The 23,531-nt window shown below is 41.2% G+C and overlaps 1 protein-coding gene across 1 annotated transcript in view; it reads right to left on the minus strand.

Moving 5' to 3' along the window:
- NAF1 (nuclear assembly factor 1 ribonucleoprotein) overlaps window positions 1-23,531 on the minus strand; it is a 344,209-nt gene that overhangs the window by 34,608 nt on the left and 286,070 nt on the right. Inside the window, exon 6 of the mRNA XM_029618509.1 lies at window positions 2,970-3,021. Coding sequence (XP_029474369.1) covers window positions 2,970-3,021 — 52 coding nt within the window. The remainder of the gene's footprint in view (window positions 1-2,969; window positions 3,022-23,531) is intronic.

The following is a 23,531-nucleotide window of genomic DNA, read 5'->3' on the forward strand; positions in this document are numbered from 1 at the left end:
AGGGTGAGGCTGGCCTATCATGCTCATCATCCTCAGGAATGCCCGTATCCAGTTAATTATGTTCTGAGGGAACTTTCTATCCATGCTGGGTGCCATGTCTACATCCTGGTCCTTCTTCCATGTGCCCCTTCTTCTTCTTCCTTCCATTACCCTGAAAATGTCTATGTAGTTCTCTCTCTATCTTCTTTTGGAGTACTTTGGGCATACTCTCCCATAGCTGTGATAGGGTAGTGAGGGCTGGAGGTCCCCTGGACGCTTACTCTATCTTGTTGATGGTCACAGAGTGCTATCTTCTGGCGAGGTGTCAGAATCAGACATATCTGAAGAGCTACTCAAACTAGGAGTGGCCCTGTGTTTGTGCTTAGTTTTTCCCTTTCATTTGGTCACTGGCCCAGGTACCACTTCCCCTGCGGATTGCATACTACCACCCGCTTCCCCCGTCAACCCAGCCACTGACGTACTGGAGCTCTGCCCGACTGCATTCAAAACTTGATTGCTAGCTATAGCCCTCATTGGCGAATCTGGACGACTGTCAATTTGCAGCTCCAGCAGTGTGTGAATGACCTGCTCAACTTATGCTGAAGATGCTGAAAAGGTTGGAGACAGATCCTAATGGTGGTCTGTAGCCCGAGTAATGGTGTTGTGCTGTCTCTTGCTGGTGTCTCTCCGCTACGGTTCACAGTTTGCTCAATGTTGCCTCCCTTTGTGGGTTGTGGACCAGGAGTTTGAATGGACCACCCCCGGCCATGGGTACTGCAGACTTGGGTACACACCCATGCGACTGGAGTAGGGCACATCTCAATTCCACGCACCTTCATAGGGATGAAAGCTGGGCCCTCATCTGAAGGCATTGTGAGTGGGGCCGCGGGACATGACTCCCTGTTGCCACAGTGTTGTTTCCAAGTGTCTGCTCGCCTGATATTCTATCGACAAACTAGCCATGCCATGTATGCTGTGTACAAAAGGCCCATTGTGTCTCATCCATGGAGTGTCCCCAATGGGTCTGCTCTCCGGAGGTGTGTCATGCATGAAACCGTATACCAGTGGCGGTCTTGAACCAGTGGAGATAGATGTCGGACCACAAAAGTTATGTGGCTGTGCACTCCTGGATGGGTTCTGCTGTGGAATTGCAAGGGGAGTCCTGCTGCTTCACGTGTGCAGATGCATCATGAGGACCTGAAATGAAGGCTGAGCGGCTTTAGAAGGAAGTGCCCTCTCTGGAGAAACAGGCTGTGGGTGCTGCGTCCTCTTGAGTGATCTGCTCTCTCCTGTGACTACACTGACTTTTCCACTACTCCCCTTGGTCTGTTTATGTGCATCTCTGCCCCCTCCCCCCCCCGATGACCTTTTCCTTTACACCCCCAGCCCCGTGGATGTTCCTGCTATGACTGTCTGATATTCAGACCTTGAACGCAAACTGTGAGCCTAGACCCTCTCTCCCATCACATTTAAAACTATGTTTGAAGATCAAGTCCCTGCATAAAGTCCTGTTCAACCTCAAATTGAGGAGGGGGGAAGTGATACACTGGCTATGTGGCTGTAGGTTGTCTCGCTGGGGCTATGCTGGGTCTGCTCGATATCAAGGTGGCAGCAGGCCTCTGGGGACCACCAAAGCTAGCCTCTGATCCTTTCTCCAGGACGATTTGGAAGTTGGCCTGCTGCCAGGTGAAAATGCTGCCAATTTGGTAGATCCTGCACTGCCGAAAATTCCTCTGCCTGTATTTGCCTCAGTGACTGCCACGAAGATGTGGCAAACGAGAGTGCAGCTGACATGAATGCCTGTGCCCAATGCTGGAGCGGAAAGAGGACGCTCCACTCGCAAGACCCTACATTTAAAGGGTCCATGACATCATAAGGCTACAACTGCAACGTCACAAGGCGCGGCTGATGCCCCCCATGTGATGTCATCACCACACCGAGCCACGATGCGCCGATGGAATAGTGGTATGGTAGTGGAGAGCCGAGACGTGGCCCCAACAAAGCTGCAGAGGTGGGGAGTAGGAGTGGCACCCGGTTACCTGTGGGCACTGGATCATCTGGCCCGGGCCCATGTATTTTTATTAAAATAGAAATAGGCATTTAAACAGTGGATCAAAATTTTTTAGGGATAAAATATTCATTCATCAAAAAGTTGTTTAGTTTTAATCATGACTCGCAACTGACTGTAATCCTGCCCCAGCACTGCCTCTCCCAGAAACTCACAACTGGAAAGCGCCAAAGCCCTGCTTCTGACTTGCTCTTTTTTCTTTTGCTTTACTGTCCTTCAGCCCTGCAGCTCAATAGCCATTCAACAAACATAAAAACAGAAGGGCTAGTAAACAGGCAGGGACAGAGCAGAGCCAGAAACAAGGGGCAGAAGTGGGGTGGGGCAGGGAATGGAGAGGGCAAGAGGGAAACAACTAGAATGGTAGACAAAACAAAAAGGTGCTAAACAGATAATTAAATAGCTATATAAAAGTAAATATTCAAACTCATATAAGATAAAATATAAAATATTACATATTTTAATATCAATTTAAAGCATAAATACAATAAAAATTCAAAAAATAAAAGTAACACAGTGTTGTATCTAATACGCCCGCCATGACCATTTTTTGATAAAATGTCTGCATCAGGGGTGGATATATATAACGATCGTCCATTGTTCCTTATAGCCAAGAGGAGAATAGGCTGACCACTGGACCATAAATGAAATGCAAGATCACAAGCCTTTTCTTTTTTTCCATATCTCTGTGGAAAAACACCAAAGCCCCCCCACAGGAGGTACCAGAGAGAGAAAATCTTCCTTATATACAAATACAAGGAGCAAGCTTCTCTGTGGACAGTCTGTAGCACTGCATCATAGATTAAACCTGCTCCACATCCTTTTTAAACATTAGCTCCAGCTACACTGCATGACTCATTGAAGTCATGAAGTCTACATGCTAAAGGATAAGTCTGCAGAGAAACAATAACTGTGTATTACTTACTTCCAATGGTGGCTCCTGGTCATTCATCCAGGATGCATCAGAACCTCTCTCTCTAAGAGAAAGACAAATAAGCCCCACCGGATAAGAATATAAACAAAAAACAAAACAGTATTAGATTATGATATGTTACTGTTTATATGTTACTGTTTAGCAAAACCATAATTTCTAGACACTAGAGGTGGTAGTGGCATGGTGTGGTGGGACGGAGGGTGGGGAGGGAGGAGAGAGATGAGGGGAAACAATTCATTTTTAACCAATCTGGCCACTGACAATAAGCAAAATATACAGATTGCATCTTACATCATTTTGAGGCAGAAAATCTATTTTGAAACAGCATATACAGCATGATAAGTTCAGACTAATGTACTTTCACAGAAAAAAAAAAGTGTTGCCACAAATGAAGACAAATGCATTTTGTGCTGAATATAAAGGAAGAAAAACTAATGTGCCAGGCCTAAATAAAATGAATCTTTAATGCAAAGTTAAAGAATACAATTATCAATATACAGATACCCACACAGAAAAGGATGTGCAAGGCTGCTCAATTACTACCTTTAATAACTCCCCTTCCCTACTGGCACATAAGTGCCTGAGCACACAGGCACTTAAGTGTCAGTATGAAAGGGGAGTTAAATGTCAAGGATGGTCATGCCTGCTATCTCTATAATTCACAATAAAGAACAGACATTCAAGATTTCAAGAAGCTCTGAAAGCAAACAAAAAAAAAGCTAAATCTTATTTTCACATGCTTTACATTTTCCTAAAACCTGAAGTTCCTCCTCATTTTCCCCTTCTGCACAAAATGACATCTTTAGAGTACTGCTAAAACAGCCAGGCCCAAGTGTTCCTGAATTACTGGAAGACCGCTGCAGTGCCTGACGTCTTTCCAGAATCCTGTGCATTATATCTTTTGGCCATTTGGCTGAGACTATGAGATTCATGGCAGTGTACCACACTGCTCTTCCCCCCTTCATAGCTCTGTAATGGCAACAGTTATAGTATATCCCATAGGGAGACACTGAGGGACTGTACTTTCTGTCTTAGTAGCTCCTTCCTCACCCCCAGCGGCGCAAACTTCTGAATTAGAACAGAAACATGCATCGCTGGTGAAGGGAGGAGAAGCCATGGCTTGAAGCATGAGTGCACTCTTTCATTGTGGACAAACTATGGGGGTCATTTATCAAAGTGCTATAATGGCATTTTTGCATGCAAAAAATGCCATTAACGGATGCAAAAGCACCATAACGCATGGTGTGATACAAATAAGAAAAAGGGGAGGATATTGGGGCAGGACTTTTGGCCAAGTGGGCTGGGCTCACAGTTTTGCAAAGCCCTATCGCACAGCTTTAACGCGAATTTTTCTCGACAGCTAGACCTGCACTTTGGAACTCAATCCCCTCAGATCTCCGCCTAGAACCTTGCCTTCCAACTTTTCGCAAGAGACTAAAGACCTGGCTTTTTAAACAAGCCTTCCCGGACAGTTCTTAACCACCTCCAGTTCATACAACAATGTCTCTTTATAGTAATGTAACTAATTATTAACTTATTTATATTTTGCCTTACAGTTCCTATCTCTCCCCACCCCCTTTCCGCTCTTCCAAGTTACTCTACCCCTGTTTTTTGTAACTGCTCCCCCCTTGCACGAGTTTAGTTCTACTGTTCATTGCACCCCTTGTTCTATGTAAACCGGCATGATGTGACTTGTTCATGAATGCCGGTATATAAAAAAAGTTAAATAAATAAATACATAAATAATTAACTACACCTTTTTCATTTGCGTAAAGCTGTGCGATAGGAATTTGCAAAACTGTGGGCCCACAAATCCTCCCCTCTTTGTTATTTGCATCGCATCATGTGTTATGGTGCTTTTGCATGTGTTAATGGCATTTTTTGCATGCAAAAACACTATATAGCACTTTGATAAATGACCCCCTATAATTGTTGTCATTCCAGAGCACAGAAATGGAACATAGAAGCTAGAAAGAGTGGGCATCAAAGAGATGGAGTCTGGGTGATCAAGAGAGGCACATGGAGGCTGGGAGGGGTAAAAGACTGAGAAGGGGAGCTAGGAATGGGATGGAATACTAAGAGGAGAAATGGAGAGAAGAAATTGGGGTGAAATACTAAGAGTAACAGACACAAAGGAGATGGGATGGAAGGAGAGAAGGCAGAGAGGAGAATATAGAGTATTGGGAAGAGGGTAAACGGCATATAGAGAATACAGAGAATTGAGAGGAGGGTAAAATATATAATGAGATGGGCTGGGAGAGGGGTGAGACAGAAGGGAGATGACAGGCAGGAGGGTTGGATGGAACAATGAGAAAGGGGGACAGAAGAATAAGATGGAAAGGGTAAACGTTGTGGGGTGGGGTGCAGAAGGGAAGGACGTGCTGCTGACAGACTGAAAAGAAATAAGAAAAAAAGATGGAAAGAATGGACATGAAAGACAGAAGAAGTTTCAGAAGGCAACAGATGAAGAATAAAGACAGCAGAGGTATAATAGGTTACTGCTACTTAAAATATATCATGTGACTGTTGAAAGTTATAAAACTGTACACTGTGAACATTTTTAGCCTAGTTTCCCATATGGAAAATGGCCTTATAAGAGCACTGCATCTATGAATCTCTGTCTGGAACACAGATACAATTCAAAAAAAGCAACATCAAAATTGAAAAACTCTTCAGAATGGGCTTACACAGCAGAGAGATATAAAATAGGCCACTGATGACATTACTAATAAACAAAAGGACTCCCTTCATGTTTGCAATTGTTTATGCCAAACTGCTGTTTAATATCTAGCAAATAAAACCTATTTTCTTTTATTACAGCTTTGTTACTTTTGAATAAAATGAGCAGGGGCGGAAAATTCCAAGATCACATAAAATTTTTTATCTAGTGCATGCCCAAGCCTAAAGAGAGATGCTGCGCTCAGGGACAGGCTAGAAGAGAGAGAAAGAGGAAGAAAGGCTAAAGACAAAAAAATAAAAACAAGCAAAAAGTAGTCAAAAAAATCTGAAATATAGAGAACAAACACAGAAGTAGCAAAAAGTTAAACAAATAAACAAGAGTTAAAAAGCAAACAACAAAACAAAAAATGAGCAAAAAAAGCCAAAAAAAAAAAAATCCCACCATAAAAAAAAAACCTTTAAAAGGAAAAATAAAATTTTTGCCCTGGCACCTTGTTTTCAAAATTTTCTCTTCTCGCCACTGCCCTCCCCCTCCTCCACCTGACAATGGGGCCAAGCCCACTGGTTGAATAGGCGCTAATGAATCCTCTAATGCAATAAGGGGATTAGCGCCTATTCAATGCGTGTCCCATGCCAAGTGAGTCTAATAGCGCTAATCACATGCAAATGCATGTGACTGAGGCTATTAGCCTTCACTCCAGATGCAAAAAAAAAAAAAAAGTGCATCTAGGACGCACAGCTTTTCTGTACTGGCTTCTACTTAATCTCATTGCAATATTAAGTAGGAAGAAAAACAAAATTAAAGTTAAAAAATAGAAAAAAACAAAACAAAATACTGGCAGTTGGGTGCAGGAAACAGACGCTTGAATGAAAAGCATCCATTTCCTGAACCCCCTGGCTGTGCGGTGTTTAGGAAAACCGATGCCAATAAACTCAGCATCGGTTTTCCTAACTGGTGGGCTGCCGACACCGATCGGATACTCGTTAGCAAGGAGGCACTAGGGTCGCTTGCGTGACCCCCTAATTTAAATATTGCATGGCGCCCCCTTGGGGGCGCCTGGGGCACATTAAGAAAGCAGGCGCTGACTGTTCAGCGCCTGCTTTCTACGCAAATTTATTGCATCGGCCCCTAATGAGCATAGACAGCAATTCCAATTACTACAGAATTCATCATAAAGCATAGCAAAATCCTCTTTTGGAGCGAGAGGTTAGAGTAGAGGTTTGTATTGAGGAATCGGTTTCGGAGCAGCCTCAGAAGGAACTGGGAAAGCTAGCTGGTCTCCCCGAAGGCATGGTGCGCGCAAAGTGCACCCCCTTGTGTGCGCCGACCCCTGATTTTATAACATGCATGCGGCTGCGTGCGCATGTTATAAAATCGGGTGTACATTTGTGCATGACGCATGCGTACCTTTTAAAATCTGCTCCAAAGTCTTGAGTTACAACTTGAATGCCGGCCAAGGCAATGTGTATTCGCGGAGCGGCCTTGGAGGGAACTTTCCTCCCCCCCCCCCACCTTTCCCCACCTGTCTCGCTCCCCAGCCCGAAACAAAAACTAACCTGTATCTTTATCTCACAAGTTATGCCTGCCAGAGGCAGGCGTAACTTGCGCATGCTGGCCAATTGCCGGCGCGCGATCACCCGGCACAGCGGCCATGTGGAGGCCTCTGGTCACGCCCCTGCCCTGCCCACACCCCACCCCTTTTTGCAAGCCCCAGGATTTACACGCGTCCCGGGGCTTTAGGCCCGGCGCCTGTAAGCCTTTTAAAATCTGCCCATTTGGTTGTAACTCAAAACTAAAACTTTGGTTGTAACCTAAGATGTTTGTATGTCAAGCCGGTTGAAACTCGAGGGTCCACTGTACTGCGAAATGCGGTAGGAGTCCTTCATTTGCTTCATTTTCTTGATTTTGCTACTTAAATACTAACACATGTTGCGATAAACATCGACTGTCTGTCATGCATTAGACCCCGTTTATTGCGCAATGACAGCCTAACATATACTTTGTTCATTTTCCAGATCATTAATGAGTATATTAACCAGCACAGGTCCAGGTATAGAAGTTGAGAACACTCCACTACTGATCTTTCTCCATTCAGAAAACTGAAAATGTTATCCTTCTCTCTGTTCAGTCTTTTAACCAGTTACTAATGTACAATAGGTCACTGCCTCCCACCCCCCAGTTTTTTTTTTTTTTTTTTTTTAACTTCCTGATGATTCTCACATGATGGATTTTGTTAAATGCCTTCTGATAAATCTCCAATTTTTATCAATGGGTTATGCCAAAGAGGGGCAAACTTCAATGTCCGCCACGGGCATATATTGGGTGGGCGAATTTAATCAAATTCGGACAAATCTCGATGTAACGAGCTCACAATAGGATTAGAAGCATGGCGGGAAAGGAGTGGTATGCTAGAAAAAATTTCCACTGGGTATGGGTGAAGAAGTTGTTGTTCTATATGTAGCCAACGAGGTAGGTCTGAGATAAGGGATCGGTCAGCATAATGGTGGTATCCCTTTGTAAAATAAACGCTTGATGATAGGTATAAAAATCTAGGAAGTTCACCCCACCAAACTGTGTAGCACCTTTTGCAATGTGAGGAGCTTTATTTCGCCATAAAAAGCGGGATAAAAGCTGATCAACATGTTTGTAGAAATCTCTAGAGAAGTAAATGGGAATCATAGACAATACGTATTTTATCCTTGGGGCAAATACCATCTTAATAGTGTCTAACCTCCCCTACCAGGTAAGAACATAAGAAATTGCCATGCTGGGTCAGACCAAGGGTCCATCAAGCCCAGCATCCTGTTTCCAACATTGGCCAAACCAGACCACAAGAACCTGGCAATTACCCAAACACTAAGAAGATCCCATGCTACTGATGCAATTAATAGCAACGGCTGTTCCCTAAGTAAACTTGATTAATAGCCGTTAATGGACTTCTCCTCCAAGAACTTATCCAAACCTTTTTTGAACCCAGCTACACTAATTGCACTAACCATATCCTCTGGCAAGCAATTCCAGAGCTTAATTGTGCGTTGAGTGAAAAATAATTTTCTCCAATTAGTCTTAAATGTGCTACTTGCTAACTTCATGGAATGCCCCCTAGTCATTCTATTATTCAAAAGTGTAAATAACCGAGTCACATCTACTCGTTCAAGACCTCTCATGATCTTAAAGACCTCTATCATATCCCCCCCTCAGCCGTCTCTTGTCTAAGCTGAACAGCCCTAACCTCTTCAGCCTTTCCTCATATGGGAGCTGTTCCATCCCCTTTATCATTTTGGTTGTCCTTCTTTGTACCTTCTCCATCGCAACTATATCTTTTTTGAGATGCAGCGACCAGAATTGTACACAGTATTCAAGGTGCAGTCTCATCACGGAGCGATATAGAGGCATTATGACATTTTCCATTTTATTAGCCATTCCCTTCCTAATAATTCCTAACATTCTGTTTGCTTTTTTGACTGCTGCAGCACACTGAGCTGATGATTTTAAGGTATTATCCACTATGATGCCTAGGTAAGGTAAGGTGTAAGGGGAACCATTGCAATGTGGCATCTCAAAGTTGCTGTAGGACAAGTGATTCACAGTGGCCAATAGTAGTCATGGCATCAATGTGAAATTTAATGCCCAAATATTTGATTCCATTAGCTACCTTTTGTATGGGATAGCAAGAAAGGTCAACTAGGGACCCCAAGGAATTTAAGGGAAGTATCTCAGTTTTATTCCAGTTTATCTTATAACCAGATATAGACGAGTAAGAAGATATTAGATTAAACAGAGAGGCGAGAGAGAGGTCAGGATTCATCAGAAAGAGAAGGACATCATCAGTATAAGCAGATAACTTAAAAACATCAGAACCTATAGGGATACCTTCAATAGACTATTCTTGCCTAATAGCTAGAAGTAGTGGTTCCAAAGCCAGGTTGAAGAGGAGCGGGGAGATCGGGCACCCTTGTTGAGTTCCTCTACGTTATGTAAAAGGTTGAGAAGCTCAATTATTGATATTCAAAAAAGTGGATGGGGAGTGATATAAAAACTGTATCCAGGATAGGAAATTGGGACCAAAGCCGAACCATTTGAGCGTGGTAAGCAGAAAAGGCCACTCGACCCTATCGAAAGCCTTTTCTGCATCCAGGGAAATAGCCTCAGCCACCTTCTGATAAATCTAATAAATTAGTAAGGCAAGATTTCCCTTTGCAAAAACTTTGATGACTTCTTCCTCATTAAGCCATATCTAAATTAAGGATGTGCAAGAGAAAAAAATATCGTTTTGTTGCAAAATTTGTTTCAAGGGGACCCAATTCATTTTTTTAGTTTCAAAATTAATAATAATAATTTTCATGTTTTTGTTTGATTAGTTTTTCATTTGCCATTAAAGTCAATGGAAAGAGTATTGCAGTCTATATTGGGCTCCAAAATAGGGGTTTTCTAATCAATTGTCAGAGAACTTGTGGTAAGAAATAATCAGAAGGGGGAAAGAACTCCAAAGTACCTAAAAATAAAATGGAAAGTGGCACCAATAGTGGCATGAATAGCCTAAAGTTCTGTAAAGGGGCAAAGGGGTACCAACATTGACAGAAGCTCTTCAAGTCACTGTGAGAGGACCAAGGAGGCAGCAAAAGTGGGAAGAATACCCCAAGGTTCCAAAATAAGGCATCAGCAACAGTGACATGAACCCTTGATGACATCTCGAGTGTCAAACTGGTACTATAAATGGAATCAGTATTGTAAGGCAACATGAAGGGAGGAACAAAGCAGAAAAGTGGCAGAAAAAAGCTCAAGTCACTGATAAAGGAGCAAAGTAGCTCAAAGAGTGGCTTCAAGACATCAAAAAAATAACATGAGAGGTGCAAAGCAGCCTCCCCCCACCCCCGATTTGCAAGAAAAACTCAAGGTATAAGGTCTGGGATACAGACAGCAAGACACAGACTCAAAAAGAACTCCAAGGTGTAAGATCTAGGTATGGAAGCAAGGCCAAGTAGGACAAAGATCCCCACAGAGTAGAACTGAGGGGTATAACAGCAAGACAGAGTAATATGGGAGATTCCAATCATTCTGTTGAAGTACATTTCCAATTGTCAAATTCAGTATGAGAAAATAACCAGTTATAACAACCATTTTTTAAAAATAAGCTTTTATTACATTCTCTGCTTGAATTTAACATCGTTGCTGGGTGGAATTTTGATTTTTTTGTGAAATGGGCTTTCCAATGAAACTGACATCACATTCAGAACATGCCATTAGTTTCACAAATGAGTGTTGTTAGGTTTTATATTAAAGTTGTGAAGGTTTTTTTTTTTTTTCCCAGAAACTTTATCTAAAATTCTGTAGCTGAATGCTGGCGGTTCCATTTCCTGATTTTGCCTTAATTCTCTCACTACACCATCTGTTATGACATTTAATAAATGGTTTCTCTTGAGTATCTTTTCTCTTGTGCTTGTATCTCTTCCTTCTGAATGAGGGCTTTATTTGGACAAGCCACCACAGAATAATCAACCATCAAACAGGGTGGGAGAATCAGGCATAGAGAATGTGGAGAGTCAGGAGAAAATAAAGAACTATAGAACCAGTGCGGATGAAGTGTTTTTAACTTTTTTCAAATTTTTGTTCAGAGGGAAAAAAAACCCCCAGCAAACAAACCAACAACATAAGAACATGTCATACTGGGACAGACCAAGGATCCATCAAACCCAGCATCCTGTTTCCAACAGTGGCCAAGCCAGGCCATAAGAACCTGGCAAGTACCCAAAAACTAAGTCTATTCCATGTTACCATTGCTAGTAATAACAGTGGCTATTTTCTAAGTCAACTCAATTAATAGCAGGTAATGGACTTCTCCTCCAAGAACTTATCCAATCCTTTTAAACACAGCTATACTAACTGCACTAACCACATCCTCTGGCAACAAATTACAGAGTTTAATTGTGCGTTGAGTGAAAAAGAACTTTCTCCGATTAGTTTTAAATGTGCCACACACTAACTTCATGGAGTGCCCCCTGGTCTTTCTATTATCCGAAAGAGTAAATAACCAATTCACATCTACCCGTTCTAGACCTCTCATGATTTTAAACACCTCTATCATATCCCCCCTCAGCCGTCTCTTCTCCAAGCTGAAAAGTCCTAACCTCTAGTCTTTCCTCATAGGGGAGCTGTTCCATTCCCCTTATTTTGGTAGCCCTTCTCTGTACCTTCTCCATCTCAATTATATCTTTTTTGAGATTCAGCGACCAGAATTGTACACAGTATTCAAGATGCTGTCTCATCATGGAGCGATACAGAGGCATTATGACATTTTCCGTTTTATTCACCATTCCCTTTCTAATAATTCCCAACACTGTTTGCTTTTTTGACTGCCGCAGCACACTGAACCGACGATTTCAATGTGTTATCCACTATGACGCCTATATCTCTTTCTTGGGTTGTAGCACCTAATATGGAACCTAACATTGTGTAATTATAGCATGGATTATTTTTCCCTATATGTATCACCTTGCACTTATCCACATTAAATTTCATCTGCCATTTTGATGCCCAATTTTCCAGCAAGAGTGGGAAAAACAACCCAAGGCTTTGAAAGAAGGCACCCTTCAAGGCAGCAAGAGAGGCAAATTGGCACAAAAAGTGGCATCAGCATCCTAAGGCATCTTTAAGGAGAACAAAGCAGAAAAGATGGCAGGGAAAACTGGAAGGGGCCAATCAGCACTCAGACTGGCATCAAACATAATAATGTAATACTGATGGCAGAAAAAGACCAGATGGTCCATCCAGTCTGCCCAGCAAGCTTCTTATGGTAATAACTGTTGCTCCATGCAGGTTACTGCCTTGTTTTTCTTAAGGGTTTTTCTAATGCGTTGGAGTTACCCCCAAGCCTTATGCTAAGGGTAATAATATTAAAAGTCAAAAGCAAACAACTGTCAAATCTACAACAAAATTACTGCTAGCAATATTTTTACAGGGTGAGCAGCATTCATGATAATTCATACAATGCTGCTGCTTGAACGTGCTTTGCTTTTGGACTTGGCTGTAGAAGCATCCTGTGATATTTCCCTAATGTCTGTGTATCAGTACCATGGACCGTAAACATCAGGGCGCAGCATTGGTTGTCATCTAAATCTAATTCTCCTTTTATTCCCCCGCCATCAAATGGCTAGTGATGCTGCAGTTGCATCAAATCATGTAAGCTAATTGTGTAAGCGTAATAATCCCCATGCCTTTCTTTTAGGGATAAGTAGCTGTCACTCCATGCTGGTCACATTGTTTCACCACCTTCAGATTATCAAATGCTATCAACCCACGAGCTCTGTCCCAGTCCATGCATATTAGTCTTTCACCTCACCCCCCACCCCCCATCACATACAACTGTTTTAGATTACTGCACTTACTCTCAGGTGCCAGATTTTTGACAACTCTTCAAGCTTTCTTAAATGACTTTATATTCACTCTACTTCTTCAGGTGTGTCTACTCTGTTGCAGATCTTAGTACCATATGCAAACAGACAAACTTTACCATCTATTCCTTCCAAAATGTTGCCCACAATGATATTGAAAAGAATGGGTCTCAAAACTGATCACTGTGGCAGTCCACTTAGCATGGTTTTCTTTTCAGAATATGTTCCATTTACCATTACCATTACAACCAGTTTGTAGTCCATTTCACCTCCTTGGTGTCAAGCTCCAATATTCTCATTTTATTCATGAGCCTCCTATATGGGACCATATCAAAAGCTTTGCTGAAAACAAGTAAATCACACCGAGCGCTCTTCCTTGATCCAATTCTCTGGTCTCCCAAACAAAAAGTTAAATCAGATTTGTCTGTCAGGACCTTCCCTCTTATGAATCCATGCTGTCTCGGGTCCAGCAACCCACCCAATTGTAGATATTTCTCTTTCCTATCCTTCAGCAGAATCATTAATTTTCCCACCATCAAGGTGAAACTAACCGGCCTGTGGATTGCAGCCTCCTCTCTGCTGCCAATCTTGTTACGCGCCACCATTCCCATTCCCAGGGATCTATTGAACAAGTCTTTTTGTGGACTAGCCAGCACATCTCCATGCTCCCACTGTATCCTGGAATGTACCTCATCCGGCCCCATGACCTTGTCCACTTTCAGTTTTCCTAGCTCTTTTCATACATTACCTCACCCCCAACTTCGGTCTTCTCAACCAGCAATGGTCTTTCTCTGGGTTTTCGTTTGTGAATACCGAAATGAAGTATTTGTTTAAAATTTCTGCCATTTCTTCATCTTTCTCCACACATTGGGGTAGATTTTATAAATTTACGCAAGCGCGAACAAAAGTACGCAGGATTTTATAAGATCTTATAAAATTATAAATTATAATTATATAATTATAATTATAATTATAAATTATAAAATTATAAAAATTATAAATCTTATAAAATTATAAAATTTTATAAGATACGCGCGTAGCCGCGCGTATCTTATAAAATCCGGGGACGGCGCGCGCAAGGGCATGCACATTTGTGGAACGTGCGCGTGCCAAACCCGGCGCGCGCTGCCTGTTTCCTCCAAGGCCGCTCCAAAATCAGAGTGGCCTCGGAGGGAACTTTCTTTCCACCCCCCTGCACCTTCCCCTCTCTGGCCCTATCTAAACCCCCCTACCTTTGTTGGCAGATTTACGCCTGCCGAAAGCAGGCGTAAATCTGCATGCGCCAGCAGGCTGCTGGCGCGCCATCACCCGACCCGGGGGCTGGTCCGGAGGCCTCAAACACGCCCCTGGGCCAGTGCCACGCCCCCAGTCCCACCCCTGACCCGGGACATGCCCCCTCCTCGCCCCTTTTACGAAGCCCTGGGACTTACGCGCATCCCGGGGCTGTGCGCACGCTGGCAGCCTATGCAAAATAGGCGCGCGTAAATCCGGCCGGATTTATACGCGCAGGGCTTTTAAAATCCGGCCCATTTCTTCTTGTTACCTATCAATTTCACTATACCATTTCAGGCCTCCCTTCTTTCTCTGATATATCTGAAAAATGTTTTGTCACCTCGCTTTACCTCTTTGGGCAATCCTTTCCTCCACTTGACCCTTTGCTTTCTTGATTTCTTTTTTCATCTCCCTCAGTTTCACCAGGTATTCTTCCCTGTGTTCCTCTCTTTGGGATATTTGATATTTCTTGAACACTGTTCTTTTTGCCTTTATTTCAGCCACCACCTTTGAGAACCAGATCGGTTTGTTTTTCCATTTACTTTTACTTACTTTTCTAACATATAGATTTGTTGCCTTTATAATAGCTACTTTTAATTTGGCTTACTTTTCCTCTCCACCCAATTTCTCCCAGTCTTCCAGTTCGTCCTCCAAGAACATCACCATTTTGACAAAGTCCATATTTTGGAAATTCAAAACTTCGGTCTTCGTGTGACCTCTCTTTATCTTATTTGCAATATCAAACCATATTGTCTGATGATCACTGGTGCTCACGTGAGTACCTCTGCGGATATTAGAGACATTATCCTCATTTGTAAGTACTAGGTCGAGCATCACACCCTCCCTCGTGGGTTCCATTGTCATTTGTTTGAAAAGAGCCTATTGAAGGTCATTCACTATCTCTGTAATTCTTGTAGATTCCGCAGAAAGGATACTCCAATCTACATCTGGCAGATTAAGCTCTCCAATGAGCAACACCTCTCCTCTCTTTCTCACCTTTTGGTTGTCTTTGCCCAGATCTCTGTCCAGCTCTTCTGTTTGAGTTGGAGGCCTGTAGACCACACCACATATAAATGGTAGCACCATCTTTTCTTTTTTATTTTTTCAGTTGCCCCCAGTTGCCCCCCTTTTCCTGTCCTCTCTGTCCTTCCTTAACTTATAGCCAGGGATGGCCGTACCCTAATCATGAGACTCGGTGAGCCATGTCTCTATAAATGATGTCAAAGTCCACTTTTCCACCATTAGGACTTGCAAGTTTGGGATTTTATTGCCCAGAGTATGAGCATTTGTGGTCACAGACTCTGAAGCAACATGAGAGGTGCAAAGCAACCCCCCGCCTCGAGAATGACAGGAACACCTCAGAGAGTAAGGTATAGGTTACAACAGCAAAGTACAGTGGCATAAAGATCATGAAGTTGTAGCATGAGGGATATAGCAGCAAGGCAGTACCACGGGAGATGTCAGTCTGTCGAAGCACCTTTGCCAATTATCAGATTCAGTACAAGTGCATGAACTATGAAAAGTATCATTTTCTGGAAATAAGCTTTCATTACTTTCCTTTATGAAACTTGATTTAGCTGCTGGATGGAGTTTTAATTTTCTTTTTAAATGAGCTTTAAGAGCATGCTATTACATGCAAAACATCTAAATGGTTTCTCTAATGAGTGTGGTGTGGTTTCTGGCAAATTGAGATGGTGGTTTTATTTAGAAACATTTTCCAATATTCTGTGGCTGCTCCATTTCCTTAATTGCTGGTTTTGCATGAGCTCTCTTCTGCCTGAGTGATACTTTTACCACACTCTGAACATGTAAATCGTTTCTCTCCTCACTCAGGGGTACTGCGACAGACTATCCACTGACTGTGCCACCCTGACTGTGTGTTTGTAGAGAGTGATCATAAACACAGAATAGGTACTGGCTCTGATTGCTAAGCTGACACTGACAGGCTCCACAAAACAGCCTGGTATGCATCAGCCTCTGCACTGCCAGGGTTCAACTAGTATCCACACTGCCCTGGTCATAGCAGCACAGCTAATTTCCTTATATGCTGCCATCCTCCCCCAAGGGAGAGAAAAACTACAATAGGCAGGCAGGCACTGACACTTTCTCTTCTGACTGGCAAACTAAGAAACTGACCTCTGTCAGAGCTCAAAGCACCTATGTTCTCCTAAGACAATGACAACAGAAGCAATGCACACTTTGCAATAGTTTTTTTTTAGAAAATGCATAATTGCAATAAGTTCTCTGTTGTCTCCTTATCTATATGTTCTTCCTCCTCCGACAAGGCAGTAAGGTCATACATACTCACTGGACTGGCTGGCTGCTATACTGTAACAATTACAAATTGTTTGTATTTATTTATTTTATTTATTTATTTATTTATTTTTAGATTTTTATATACCGGTGTTCCTATATGAAATAAAGATCAAATCGGTTTACATTGAAACAGAACATGAAAATTGCCAAAAGGCATTACATAGAACAAGGTTATGAAACTTGGAACAGTGTACATAAGTTCAAAATTTAACAATAACGTTGTAACATTGATGACCAAAAGATAAAGGAGAAAAAAAAAAAAAAAAGACTTAAACAATTAAGTTGACAGGTCTTATTGAGCATAAAAATTATAACGTATAAGTGAGAAAGTCTCAAGTGTCCTGCAGCAAGAGATTAGATACCGAAGTAGGTAGTGGTATGGAAAATGGGGGTTTGTGAAGAAGATATGTTCTTGCTGGTTGGAGGGGAAAAAATGATGATCATGGTCCTGGAAAAGCTTGGCTAAAGAGCCAGGTTTTAAGTTTTTTTTTGAATGAAGAGTGGCAGAACTCAAGCCGAATGTCTGGTGGGAGCGCATTCCATTGAATGGGGCCTGCTGTAGATATGGCACGTTTATGATGCGAGGATTTTGTTGAAGGTACATAGAGTGTGCCTTTATATGCTCCTCTGATGGGTCTAGAGGAGGAGTGAGGGCGTAGTTGGTTACATAATTGAAGAGGAGAGATATTGTGAATGGATTTATGAATTACGGTGAGTACTTTATATAGGATCCTTTGCTTTATAGGCAGCCAGTGGAGGAGCTTGAGAATGGGGGTGATGTGATCTCTTTTATTCGTATTGGTAAGGATTCTGGCTGCAGAGTTCTGTAGCATTTGGAGGGGTTTGATGGATGAATATGGAAGGCCAAAGAGAAGCGAATTGCAATAGTCGACTTTTGATAGAATAATGGCTTGTAGGACCATCCGAAAATCGTTGAAATAAAGAAGAGGCTTCAATTTTTTTAAGACTTGTAACTTATAAAAACAGTCTTTGGTGGTTGTGCTTATGAATTTTTTAAAATTGAGCTGATTGTCTAGCATGATACCTAGATCTCGAACATGTGGTGAGTGATTTAATATGGGAGTGGATGAGTTGTATTGTACCTGTTCTTCTCCATAGACTATAATAGTCGTTGAAATGAATGGGGAATAAAATGAATGAAAAAAATAGAATTTGTTTAATTTGGAGGTCATCCTGAATTTGGTTCAGGGACCCCTAAAAACACTAATTGGACCCAATTTGTTTGGGGATACCTATTAGTTTTAAACAAATATATATCCTTAATATCTAAGTGGTCAATAACTTTGTTTTTAAGAATAGCTTCTACCATTTTGTCAAGTACTGATGTCAGGCTCACTGGTTTATAGTTTCCCAGATCACGCCTAGAGCCCATTTAAAAAAAAAATTGTTACACACTGGCTACTCTTCAATCTTCAGGTACTATGGCTTTTTTAAAATTATATGTTACAGATACTAGTAACAGGTTTGCAATTTCAAGTTTGATTTCTTTCAGAACTCTGGAATGAATATTATCTGGTCCTCATGACCTGTTACTATTTAGTTTGTCAATTTTTTATATTACATCTTGCAGTTAGACAGTGATTTGCTTTAGTTGCTCCGAGTAATCACCATCAAAGTATGTTTCCTCAGTAAAGAATGAGAAAGTGAATGTATTCAGTTTTTCTATTTCATTGTACTCCCTCAGCACACGTTTTACCCTTTGTTCATCTAGAAGTCCAACTGACTCCCTCACAGGCTATTTGCTTTGACTATACTTGAAAACAGTTATTCATTTTTACCTCTGTGGCAAGGTTGTTTTCAATTGTTCTCGCATTATTAATATTTTATATCAAACTTTCTAGTGCTTATTCTATTCCACATTTTCCTCATTTGGATCTGCTTTTAATTTTTTAAAGATGCCCTTGTGCCTCTAATTTCCTCTTTTGCCTCACCGTTAAACTATGCTGGCAGTTGTTTGGTCTTTTTTTTGACCTGTTTAATGCATGGAATACATTTTGCTTGGACTTCCAAGATGGTATTTTTAATCGATGTCTATGCCTCATGCAAACTTCTAACCTTGGGAACCACTTCTTTTAGTTTTTTCTATAACTGATTTCTAATTTTATTTTTATCTCCCCTTTTAGAAGGTAATTTTCAAAGAATCATATGGGGATTGTGTGTATAAAAATAGCATATACAAGTGTAAATACTATTTTATACACCTCAGGAGTACGTACCTACTTGTAGTACTGCGTGAAATATAAACATGAAAAAAAGGGATGATTTGGGGATTTTGGAATAGGATTCATAAGTATATACAAAAGTTGCTATTTTGTAAGCAAGTATTTTCAGAAATATACTTTAGAAAATATCTGCATCAATATTTAATTCTGGGTTATTCCATGCAAATTGCATCAATTATTTTGGCACGTAAATTTTACACACATTTTTTTAAATGATTAGAGAAAGTATGTATATTCCTACACTACTAACATAATATGCATACTTTTGGACAGAAATACATAGTATTTTATAAACTGTGCAGTGCTACTACAAAGTACATAAAATACAAGTATACATTTCTGCACCCACTTATATTAACAAATGGTATACTGCGGATAGTTTTAAAAGTTGGCTGTTTAAGTTACCACCCAAATTTCTTAATGCATGCAAATTTTATCTCATGCATATTCATGGTGGATTATCCTGAAAACCTGACTGGATGGGGGTCCTCCAAGACAGATTTGGGAACCTCTGATCTACACGAAATATGGAAGTGTTTAACACAAACAAAATAGCTTTCCTTGGTGATTTGCTGAAGCGCATTTAACAGTTCAATTGAAGTAGAAGATTTACAAATTAAGCACATATTACTACCCAGACCAGAGTCAATCTTAGTTCTAATAGTAAATATTTTTCTAAGAGGTACAAAGATAACTTTTCATAATTCAACACTAATAGAGGTAGACTTCCTATGCCCAAAGACAGCTTTAAAAATGAATCAATTTTAAATAGTTCTTTTGAAGCACTGGAATAATAATTTTTTAGCCTTTACAATGTCCTTATCATACACCTTCAGAAATGCCTTAAAAAGCAGCTTTTCTGTCAAAACTCTCAAGTTTACATTTTTCTTGCTTTAATTGCTGAATAGCAAGAGTAAATCACAAATATGAGTGACTATCATTAATACAAGGTTTCAGTGGAACAACTGTTTCCATTGCTAATGAAACATGTTAATACCACAATTTAGTGAAATCATCAACATTAACTTCTTTACTTAAAGTAGGAATCTTTAAGGCTTGTAAGAGAGCCACTGAAAAGGGACATTTCACCTAGAAAACTGATGTGATGCATTTACATTATTTATAAGCATAGGCAGCAGAAAAGGGGAAGGCATAGGGGCAACAACTGCTTCCCCCTGCTCTTCTAAATTTCCAGTGGGCTCCCTACTTACTGAGCACATATAGAAGCTTGTATTGTTTGCCATTTTATGAGGAATGCTGATGTTTCTGTTTTTCCATTGTTGTACTGCAAACAGAGTCTGGCTTGTTGCGATTTCTACTTCAGTTTTTGTCTGCACTTTTTTTTTTTTCTTGTTCGTTTTGGTCTCTTTATTCTGTATTTGGTGAGAGTCTATCTGTGCTCTGCATGAGTGACCGAGGTGAGGTATTCTTCTAATGTGTAGTAACTGTGTAGTGATTTATAGGAACCTGACTTGTTCTGTTTTCCTAATAAGATGTGTATTAGTGTTTTAAGGCCTGGAGTAATATTTGCAGTGTTGCATTTTTATGGGTAGGGTTCTTACTGTTTGAATGCTGGCAGTTAGTGTTTTGGTATGGGAGATTCAGAATACTGTAATTTTAGTTCAGTTTACTTATGGCTTTCTGAGGGCCAAATGCCAAACCCAACATACTTTATAATACTTCTGATACCATAAGGGTTTCCAAGGGTCCTTTTGCAGGATTTCTTCATTGGCACCACAGCAGTGTATGTAAATATAATATACATGATCTAAGTGATAATTTTACCTCAAAAGCCTGCACTATGAATGTTCTTTTTCATGTAAAATCTATTATGAATGCACAATTGTGTGTGATGGGCACAAGGCTATAATATTCACCTAGGGTACTTAACACCATTGCATTGACCCTGAGAGGGTTCAGCACACACAAGCCCTCATCATTCACCATTTTATACTTCCCCAGGGGGGCAACTGCTGGGCAGCCTTGGATTAATCATTAAGCACAATAAGCATGTGCATATGGCACCAAGGGAAGGGGGCACCATAGTGTTGAAAATTTGTATTTTTTGTTTCTTCCTAGTTATAAGTAAATATTTTGCATATATTGTTTACCGCTATTTAGTGTTAAGTAAATACAATTTTAAAAAAAAGTACCATAAATACTTGTGTATAAGTCGAGAAATTTATGCCAAAAAATCAGCATAAATTAGCTGGCCCGACTTATACATGAGTATACCCCCAAACTTACCAAATGTCCTCCATGTTAAAAAGCAAAACCAGCCCCAACCCATCAAAGCCCACGACCCTCCCTCCTTCCCTACCCCATGACTACCCTCCCTGTTCAATCCCTCCCTCCTGAACACCCCAGACCCACCAAAGTCCCTGGTGGTCCAGCGGGAGGCCCGGGAGAAATCTGCCGCTCCCGGACTGTCAGCTGCCAGTAAACAAAATGGTGCCAGCAGCCCTTTGCCCTTACCATGTGAAAGAGGCTACCGGTGCCATTGGCCGATCCCTGTCACATGGTAGGTGGAGGGAGGGAAGGAGGGTGGAGGGCTTTGATGGGTTGGGGCTAGTTTGGGGGTTTTTTTGACATGGGGACTTATCCACGGGTGACGGGTAAATCTTTATGTTGGAGCCCAAAAAATACCCTCGACTTATACGTGGTTTCGACTTATACCCGAGTACATACGGTATATTTAATATAGTTGTGGGGTATGGCCTAGGGGGTGGTATGGAAGAAAACTAAATTTCTAATCTATTTCACCTTCAGCACTTATTGTGTCTTAATGTCGTCAGTTAAGCAATGGAAGATCTGAGTAGGCACCACTGTTGGGCTATGCTTAGGGCATCAGTTGCCTTAATCTGGCCCTGTGCTGGGGGGGCCATATCAAGGTGACCTTGGATGTGCTTTTTAAGCAGGCTAGTGGTGCCCAAACAATTAAGACTGTTTTGATATGTGTAGGCCACATTTTCTTGGTTTCTGATTACTTCCCTTGGCACTCAATGATCTTCTCTCTCTCTATACATAGTACAGAATAGTACTGTTTTTCTCAGGGACAGGCCATCCCTACCTGTAAGCAAAAAGAAGACCCTTGTGGTTTTCTAGCATCAAGTATTGTATTGGTAGGTCTGGGAATGAATAATTGTAATCTATGATAATGCAAAGAATATGCGTAAGAAAGAATGACATTAACTGTAAATATAAAGTAAGAAATTGGCAGTGAGGAAGGAGCTGGGTTGGAGCTAAGGGCAGAGCTTAGTTGCCCCTCTCCCAACTGCTGCCCCTGCTTATAAGGAAAGAAATATACATAGTCAGATCACAGAATAGAGTTAACATTTAGGTCTCTAAATCCAATCTGTATTTCATCATGAACCCAAAGACAGATCAATGTGTGCCCCATCTAGATGAGCAGGTACTTCCCACTACTTGCTTAAACCCTAAAATATCCATATTTTCTATACAATCCTGAGCATGCTTAGAAAATAATTAATTTGCATGAAAATTAAAATCATCTATTATCACACATTTATGAAACCAATTCCAACAATTCTATCTAACAGTGACTATTAGAATAGTATTACTCCCTAGCAGCACAGTAAGCAAACTCATCTCTGAATGTAGGAGAAAGCATTCACAACCCTCAGGCTGTATTAATCATAGGCTTAAAGAATAACATGGACTTTTTGTAAATCAAAATAGACCCTTCCCCCATCCCTAATCATGTTTTCCAAGCCTGGGTTGATAACTTAAATCAAAAGCTGTGGCATAGTTAGGTGAACACATTATAAATAAATAAATCATCCTCCACACTCAACCAGGTTTCAATTATGTTATTTTGTAATTTGCTTAGAATAGCTGATCCATTAAAAGTGGAATATAAGAAGTTTTAGATAAATAAATATATCCTTGATAAGTGCCATACTTTTGAACTTTTTTAGGTGTTAGCACTAGCAGTCAGGTTCCATCCTGGTTAAGGTGGACCCAATCCAGTGGAATAGGCTCTTTTCTCAGAATGTTCCCCAGTTCCTAACAAATCTAAAGCTCTCTCCTTGGCACTATTGTCTCATCCACACATTGAAACTCTGGAGCTCAGCCTGCCTCTGGGGTCCTCTGAATAGAAAAGGGTGCATGTCTGAGAATGCAGCATTGGAGGTTCTAGATTTCAATTTCCTACCTAGAAGCCCACATTTAACTTCTAGTATCTCCCTCCTGCACTTCCTATATCACTGGTACTCACATGTCCCACCACAGCTGGCTACTACTGGCACTCTCTAAAATCCTTTCTAGTAGGTACATGAGGTCTGCTACGTTTGCACCAGGCAAATAACCATGCAATCCTCATGCCCACCAATCAGCCAACATTCTGCATTCTTAATGATCACAACACCAATTATATCAGCAGTCCTATCCCTTCCCTCCTGGAACATGCCCCTGGAGACAAATCCTCTGTGAGAGAAGATAATACACCACTTGGTATGCAGATCCTAGCTTCAGGATCACTTTCTGCCACATCAATGTTCTCCTTCCAGACGACTTTGATCCTCCGAAGCAGTACAGGAGCTAGACTGCAGGTAAAACTGTTCTTGGCACAAAAGACTGGATAACCATCTCCCTGCTGCTAGATTACTGTCTATATCTATATTTTGTTGAG

Source organism: Rhinatrema bivittatum, chromosome 1 (genome assembly GCF_901001135.1).
Source record: "Rhinatrema bivittatum chromosome 1, aRhiBiv1.1, whole genome shotgun sequence".
Classification (NCBI taxonomy): domain Eukaryota; kingdom Metazoa; phylum Chordata; class Amphibia; order Gymnophiona; family Rhinatrematidae; genus Rhinatrema; species Rhinatrema bivittatum.